This window comes from Microtus ochrogaster, chromosome 10 (genome assembly GCF_000317375.1).
Source record: "Microtus ochrogaster isolate Prairie Vole_2 chromosome 10, MicOch1.0, whole genome shotgun sequence".
NCBI lineage: Eukaryota > Metazoa > Chordata > Mammalia > Rodentia > Cricetidae > Microtus > Microtus ochrogaster.
This window is the reverse complement of record NC_022016.1, coordinates 50,908,990-50,917,361: the sequence shown is the minus strand read 5'-3', so window position 1 is coordinate 50,917,361 and position 8,372 is coordinate 50,908,990. Positions and strand designations below refer to the sequence as shown.

At 52.9% G+C, this 8,372-nt stretch overlaps 1 protein-coding gene across 1 annotated transcript in view; it reads right to left on the bottom strand.

Annotated features, from left to right (window-relative positions):
- The window catches only part of Rps6ka1 (ribosomal protein S6 kinase A1), a 40,815-nt gene that overhangs the window by 12,195 nt on the left and 20,248 nt on the right, over positions 1-8,372 (bottom strand). The window contains exons 7-14 of the mRNA XM_005353395.2: positions 7,817-7,923; positions 7,077-7,114; positions 6,426-6,568; positions 5,964-6,034; positions 5,284-5,372; positions 4,332-4,396; positions 3,975-4,077; positions 1,868-1,998 (exon numbers count right to left, since the gene is read on the bottom strand). Coding sequence (XP_005353452.1) covers positions 1,868-1,998; positions 3,975-4,077; positions 4,332-4,396; positions 5,284-5,372; positions 5,964-6,034; positions 6,426-6,568; positions 7,077-7,114; positions 7,817-7,923 — 747 coding nt within the window. The remainder of the gene's footprint in view (positions 1-1,867; positions 1,999-3,974; positions 4,078-4,331; positions 4,397-5,283; positions 5,373-5,963; positions 6,035-6,425; positions 6,569-7,076; positions 7,115-7,816; positions 7,924-8,372) is intronic.

The window sequence follows — 8,372 nt, the reverse complement described above, 5'->3', positions numbered from 1 at the left end:
CGGTGTACAGTCACAGGGCACACTCACCAGGGTTCACAGTCACAGGGCACACTCACCGCGGTGTACAGTCACAGGGTAGCCCAAGCGGGGGAGATGGGGGACAGGACAATGCACGAAACAACAAAATGGAAGAGGACAGACCAGGAGAACCGGACACTGAGAAGTGCAAGGTTTTAAAACCCTGCGTAGACCTAAGCTGGATAAAAACCCAACTATATCTTAGGACTTCCATTTAATGCAGCTTTAAGTAATGGGCTCCTGTTCTTGGGGTATCTGGGTTTATACCATCATGTCTAAAGGTTGGCATATACTTTATATAAAGATAAATATATTGAGCTGGGTAGTGATGGTGCACACCTTTAATCCCAGCACTTGGGTGGCAGAGACAGGTGGATCTCTGTGAGTTTGAGGCCAACCTGGGCTACCCTATGTTGAAAAACCATATATATACCTTTAAGATTTACTCATTTTGGGGCTGGAGAGATGGCTCAGAGGTTAAGGACACTGACTGTTCTTCCAGGGGTCCAGAGTTCAATTCCCAGCAACCACATGGTGGCTCACAACCATCTAAAATGAGATCTGGTGCCCTCTTCTGGCCTGCAGGCATACATGGAGGCAGAATACTGTATTGTATATGTAATAAATAAAATCTTAAAAAAAAAAGATTTATTCATTTTTAAATTTAAGCATGTGGATGTCTATTATGTGTGGGTGGATGCCTGTATCGATGCCTGTACCAGAAGAGGTCGTCAGATTTCCTGAAACTGGAGTTAGAGACAGTTGTGAGCTGCATGAGGATGTGGGGAACTGAACCCAGGTTCCCTGCTAGAGCAACAAGTGCTCTTAATTAGTGAGGCATTTCTTCAGCTCGCGTCTCAAGGTGGTTTTTTAAAAGATTTATTTATGTATATTATGAATATGGGTATTTCATCCGTACATTAAAAGAGGGCACCAGATACCATGGGATTACAGTTATGGACGGCTGTGAGCTGCTGGATGGGTGCTGGGAATAGAACACAGGACCTCTGGAAGAGTCTCAACATACCTTATAGACAACCCTGGCTTATGCCGGCTAGTCTGGTTAAGGTTTGTCCTGCACAGACATCCCAATTTAGGTAAGAGATTACCTAGTGGGCAGGAATGGTGGCACATGCCTTTAATTCTAGCCTTCCAGAGGAAGAGACCTTTGGATCGCTCTGAAACCAAGGCCGTCTTGGTCTACAATTAAGAGTTTCAGATCAGACAAGGTATTTAACCTATTTAGTGAGACCCTTTCTCAAACAAACAAGAAAAGGAATTACATTGTGATCTTAACTTCAAACATCAGCTCTGGAAAAGCAAGACATGGCAGAAGAAGGTTCTATTATCACCCATTTACAGATGGGGAAACTGAGGCCAGCATCTCCTCCAGAGCCTGCTCACCTTGTATATGATAAGCCCTGGCCTGAAGTTCTGACATCTAATTATTGTCTCTGTGCACAAAGGAGGGGTGAATGTGAACACACACACACACACACACACACACACACACACACACACACACACACCCCGCCTACTCTAGCGGGGACACCTGAACCACTCCCTCATTCTACCCTCAGGGCAGTATCCCGCATTCCTGCTAAGAAGTTTCTCTCTCAGATTCTGGCCGATGATCAGGGCCTCTCCACTCCGATGCAGGAGACAGGTGTCCCCGACTGTGTTTCCCTAATAGGCTTATACCTGAGGACAGCGAGGGTCCAGGAGCTTAGAGGTTGTCTGGGTCCCAGAGAAGTGTGACCTGTTCAACTCCAGAGCCTGTGTTCTCAGCTTTCCTGCTGTGCTTTCTGCATGGAAATGGACAACTGGGGGCAGCCCCCCACCTTCTCACCTGTACTACCGAGTGCAGGGGGGCCTGAGTGGCCCGGGACTTGCCGTCGTCCTCCATCAGGCCAGTGGCCACGAAGCTGAAGCCACGGAACAGTTGATGGGCACCAGCACTGGGGGGGATGCCTGGAGAGTCTGTTGAGAGGAGGGGACATGGGGGTGAAGGGGGTACCCTTGATCCAAGGCAGGCAGCCATGCCGGGAGCATGTTTAAGGCTGTCCACGCCAGGACTTTGCCTATCTGTTCACATGTGGAGCTCAGTGGTATAGTACTTGCCTAGAACATTCGATGTCCTGGGTCTGATTCCCAGCACCACAGAAGAAACACAAAAAACGTGTACTGTTAGGTGTCAAGAAAACCTGGGACAAGCAAGTTTCAGTGCCTGTGGCTCTTCCCAGCACTCCACACCACGCCCCCTACCCTAAGCTCCTCCCTCCCAGGGGCTGGACTTACGTTTTCCTTCCCTCATTCTGACCCTGAGATAACTCAAATTTTGGCTACCCCAGTCTCTAGATCTGTTTGGGGGGAGGGATCCCTCATGGTCAGGCTCCTCTCTTGCTTTCCCTCCCCATCTTTCCTCTCATGGTCTGGTTTAGTCTGCTGCCATGTTCTGCCTGGACTCTTCCGCGCCTGCTTTCTCCCTCCTATCTGCAATGAAGACCTCCATGCTTTAGAGGCAGTCATGGCCTCCTCCTCTTACTCCATTTTTCTGTTCACACACTAAGGGAATAAACAAACAAGCCTGGTACGGTGGCACACGCTGCAGTCCCAGCCCTCAGAGCTCGAGGCAGGGGGATTGCTGCTAGTTTGAGGCCAGTCTGGATGACACACAGAGTTCCAAGCTAGCCTGAGCTACAGAAACCCCAAACAGCTAATGCAAACGATATAAACACATAAACGTCACTTAGACCATCCTTGCCCTGCCACACGAGGAATGCGAGACCCCCACATAGGACCCCCAGCTCAGGCCAGGTGCACCATGCCTCCCCCACAGCCTCTCCATCTCAGGTCCACCTCTCTCTCTATCGTGAGCACAGTGAGAGGAACAGTCACAACCACACAGTCTGCTGGCCACCTGGCCTCTGCACCTGCCAGTGGGATGCTCTCCACCACCTGGCAAGTGAGATCCACGTGGCCCCCTCCTTCCCTTTGGCAGCTCGGCCACAGTGGAGCTCCACATTCTCAAAAGAGCCTCGGAGCAGCCACACACGCTGTTCCTCTGGATTAGATAGTCTACTCCTTGTCCATCATTCAAGGCTTAGTTCATAAGCCCTCCCGAGAACGCTGCCTGAGGCTGCTTCTCTGACCATCTAGAATCTCCTTCCCACCGACAGCCTGAGCCATGTGGTTCCGAGTTATGTGCTGCTATTCCAGGTCTGCCCATTCTCTCCTAAGGCCGATACACAGCAGGGACCTGGGATGGACTTGGAGGATAAAGAGACACACAGCTCAGAAGGGCTTGCTGTCCTCGGCAGTGTGCCAGCCACATGGAAAAAAAAAATCACCCTCCAGGAAGGCATTGCAGAACCAACACGCAAGTCCCCATCCACTGGCAGTATCTGGCCAGAGCGTCAGCTCTCCCGCGCTCCTTCCTGAAAGCCCCCTCACTGGCTTTCGGTAACCACCGAGGCAGGTCTGTGACTGTCTGAATGTCCCAGATGAGTCAAAGTGCCTCAGCACCAGAAGCCGACATCCATTCTTACATTCGCCCAACCTGTGGGTACTGCCACCTCTGCTCTGCCAGGCTCTATCCCTGTCACAGGTTTGCCAGGTCAGGTTCCTCACGTCTGATGCGAGTGGAGGCCTGAGCTGGTTAGTCTTCCCAGCAGGCTGGAAGATGCCTGGGGCAGGGGTCCCGACTTTCCTGTTGTGCCCTAAACCACCCCCACATCTCATTCTCTCTCCCAGGAACAAAGAGGCCCATAGAGCCACAGAGAGGCAGCCAGGCAGTATGAGACCAGGACGAGCATAAATCCCTCGGAGCCAGAGACTGCCTATCTACCCACACACCTGAGTCCCAGAGTCTTTGGTCGCCTCTGTATCCCAGGATTCCCCCAAAGATCTGCTTACTGGGCCCAGCCCCAGACAGACTAACCAGATCAGGGACATACCCCGGGGTGTGCGGGACGTAAACTCAGTGTCAAAGTAGAAGGTGTCGTCGGGCTGGGCCACAGCTGGCTTGAAAGGTGGCTTGATCTCACGACGGTAGAGCTTCTGCAAGGTGGGGTGTGTGCTCTAGTCACCATGGTGACTCCAGCAGGAGGAGTGGAGGCTAGCCCAGTAGTAACAGTGAGTCCGAGGCCTTGGGAGACCAGTCGTGTCCCACAGGGCATGGCGTTGCCCTCCAAGGGCATTTCAAGGGCTGCTCACCTTCTATCTCCCACATCTGAGGTCCTAGTTGGCAGAGGCCCTGTTTCCCACCCCTCCTGTGTCCCCCAGAGAGCCATGGTGTGAACAAATACACTCACATTCCAGTCAATGGAGGAGTAGAAGACATGCCTCTTGATTTCCTCTGCCCCGTCAGGACCCGAGCCTGAAAGAAGCCAAATGAAGGTCCAACCTCAGACACGGAGCCTGTCCCCCAACTCTGGACCAGCTGCTGCAGCAGCGGACAGGCTGGGCCCACCCTGCCTTGTATCTGCACCCATCACCCTGAAGCCCTCAGCCCACTCAGCACCCTATACTTTACAGGGCCTCTGATGACCAAGTCCCAGTGTACAGACAGAAGGAAGGACCAGGCAGGACAGGCGACCTGTCCAAGTGACAGTCGGGACAGAAGCTAGACTTCTGAGCTCTAGCAAGGTCCCATCTCTGTCCTTCTCCTACTGCCTTCTTCATCCCTGAGACAAACTCTTGTTCAGTTCAACACAGGGACTTGGACTGGGCAATTAAAAAGTCAACAAACACTGTAGACTCCAGTATGCGACAGACGCCTCAAAGAACCTGGGGAGCCAGGCTGGGATCACTGTCTCCACCAACACAAGAGACTTGGGGCTCAGAGTGGTAAAGTCACCTGCCCAATCACGGAGCTCATAAACGGTACCCAATCACTCAACAAATATTTACAGTGCCTGCTAGGTGCCAGGAAGTAGGGACAGTCACAGCTAGTCCTGGGACCTTTCTCACTCCTGAGCTCGTGTGCCTTCTCCTGAGCCAGCAACTTTGGCAGAGAAGTTGTGTGGGGGCCTCTGTCCTTGTCCCTGAGTGGGTAGGGATGACTCAGTTCCTGCCTTCCCCCTACACACAGGTCACCCTCCCAACACCACACATGGAGCCAGAAAACAGGGTGGCCAGCAGCATTGTCTGCTCACACAAAGCACAACGGTTCCTTTCAGTTCCCGATGTGGCCCTGTGGCCTAGGCTGCAGCTGTACCCTGTTCCCCACTGCCATGCCCCCTCCCCTGAGCTGGGGTTGCTTACCAAGCCGATTGGCAGGATTCCTCTTAAACAGGGCTCGCAGGAGGCTCTGGGCTTCTGTGCTCAGAAACTGGGGCATACCTAGCTTCGCCCTGGAACAGCCGCAGGTCTCATGAGTGACAAGTCCCACCCCAGAAGCCCCAGAGCCCCTTCCCTTTGTCCAGCTCTTTTTCCCAGCTTGGTCCAGAGAAGCCAGGCACTAACTCACCTCCCAAAGACTTTAGGGTACCTCCCACTGGCCCTGGTAGATAACAAGGGTTTATGGAGTCAGGGGACACCTCCCATTGGCCCCGGTAGATGGCAAGGGTCTGTGGAGTCAGCGGACACCTCCCACTGGCCCCGGTAGATGGCAAGGGTCTGTGGAGGCAGGGGATACCTCCCACTGGCCCCGGTAGATGGCAAGGGTCTGTGGAGGCAGGGGACACCTCCCACTGGCCCCGGTAGATGGCAACGGTCTGTGGAGGCAGGGGACACCTCCCACTGGCCCCGGTAGATGGCAAGGGTCTGTGGAGGCAGGGGACACCTCCCACTGGCCCCGGTAGATGGCAAGGGTCTGTGGAGGCAGGGGATACCTCCCTCTAGCCCTTGTAGACAAAGGTTTGTGGAAAAAGGTGACTCTCTGGCCCCAAAACTGGGATGGGAGTAGGAAGACCATACTAGTGCAGGGCAGCATTGGCGCTTACTTCAAAATCAAGGTCATGGTCTCTTTCCGGTCCTTCCCCTGGAAGGGCAGGGAGCCTGTCAGCATCTCAAACTGCAGGACAAAAAGGGTGCAATTTTGATCTCTGTCTCCCACATCTTCTTCCTCCTTCCCAGGCTACTCCAGTTCCAGGATTTTTGCTGGCCTGTTGGACTTTAGAGTCGACCTGGAGAGAGGACCGTGCCTGCTTCTGCCCCCATCCCAACCTAGATTCCAGAAACAGCACTGAAGCTGGAAACTGAGGAGAAACCCCACGTCAGGTGCAGGGCACTCTGGGTGGACTGAAGCCCGTGCATCTCCCAGGGAAAGACGGTGCAGGTGTACAGGGCGAGGCACGTGTGGCTAGGAGACGAGGGAGGGCCGGATGATCCTTCTCCACTGTACACACAGAGAAACTGAGTCCTGAGTCTGGGACCGGATCATTTACTCTTGCCAGGACACTTACCATCAACACCCCATAGGACCACCAATCTGCACTGTGGGTGTGGCCCTGGCGGTTGACCACCTCGGGGGCCATGTACTCCACTGTCCCGCAGAATGAATAGGCCTTCTTCTCGTGGTCAATGGCCTCCTTGCTCAGGCCAAAGTCTGTAGCATGGAAGGCAGAGAAGCCATCTTTAGGACCCCTGCCATCCTCACTGCTATCACACTGAGCTTCCCTGGCCAGAACAGGGGATCACCTCCATGATACCAAGAGAAAGCTGAAACCCACGGGTATTTGAAGGTTGTGATGGGGAGCTGTGATTCTAAACTGGGACCTGGGGGCTTTGAAAGGTGGCCCAGCAATTAAGAACACCAGCTGTTCTTTCAGAGAACCCAGGTTTGATTCCCAGCTCCCATATGATGGCTAACGACCAGTTCCAGGGGACGCTGGCTTCTGTGGGCAATGCACACATGAGGGACACAGACACACACACAGGCAAAATCCCCATACACACAAAACAAAATAAATAACATAGCCAGGCCCTGCCTGGGCTTTGGATTCGTGTATATAACTGGCACCATCTCTGAGGTAGCAGAGGGAGCTCCCAGACCTCAGCTAAGACCTATCAGGACCCCTCCCATCCTTCCCTGGAGTCCAATACACTTCACTCACCAGTGAGTTTGATGTGGCCCTCCTCATCCAAAAGGATGCTGTAACAGAGAGATGGGTCAGGAGCCTTAGCAGCAGACACTATGTGGGTTCGGGTGGTACCATGGATGGAGGAAATTGGGCCTGCCCAGAAGAAGGGCTTGGTCGAAATCTACCCAATGGGAGAGTGGTAGAACGGAGGCCTGGCAGTGACATTAGGGCCCCATTTTGCTAAAGGGAAAACTACATCTCAGGAAAGTAACTCTCCTCTACAGGATATAAATGTCTGAGGAACCTGTCTTTCTTTTAAGCACAGCATCTATTATATTGCACAGGCTGGCTTCAAACTCTTGGACTTAGTCTCTTTAGCAGCTAGGACCACAGCCGTGCACCATCATGCCTGACTTGGGGTGTGCCTACCTCGACCACCAGACTGTCCTACCTCTTAAGGTAGCACCAGAAGGCATTGCATTTGTAAAGTGTGGAAAACCACAGGAGAGACTTATCAGGATGTGATCTTTAACGGCAGCATCTCTGACGTCACTAGACAGGACGGGACACATGACACAGCTGCCTGGTGGCCTTTGGTAATAGCACTACGGATCAGGCAGTCCCGAATTACCTAAGGTCAATTTGCTGCTGCCACTACCCCTCCAACCACTCCCTGATAGCCCCAAAAAGGTAAGAACCTGAGGAGAGCCAAGCCACCTCCATTCGAGTGGCCCTGCTCCGTACCCTGTGGAGAGGCCAAGAGTTTCACTCACTTCTCAGGCTTGAGGTCTCTGTAAATGATGCCCAAGCTGTGCAAGTGGTCCAGACCCAGTGCCAGTTCAGCCAGGTAAAACTTGACATCCTCTTCTGTAAACATAACCTGTTACAGGGAGAGAGAGACATGCTTCAGCCAGGACATCCTGTTCCCTGAGAGCCGGGCTACGGAGCAGCCACAGCCTCTGGGTGCTGACGGTCTGCCCTGGGGACACAGTGCAATGCCACATACCTTTCTCCAATACACAAGTCACTCACTGTGCTAAAGTTCGGAAACAGCAAAGAGTAAAACAATCCAAGTACCCAGGAGTAAAAGACTAGAATTAACTGCCTCTCCCGGGCAGAATCAAGAGCTACGCAGCTGTAACATAGAACAGGGAGTTTTTCCGCATCCTGATACAGAACAACCCGAGATTTACTGACTTGAGAGGCCAAGCCTAGCACAGTGTACAGAAACTAATCCTTCTCAGGTAAGAGAGTGGGTGCAGAGACTCAGAATATGTTCAAAATGTATTTATAAAAGGAACCTGAGGGCTGAGAGATGGCTCAGAGGTT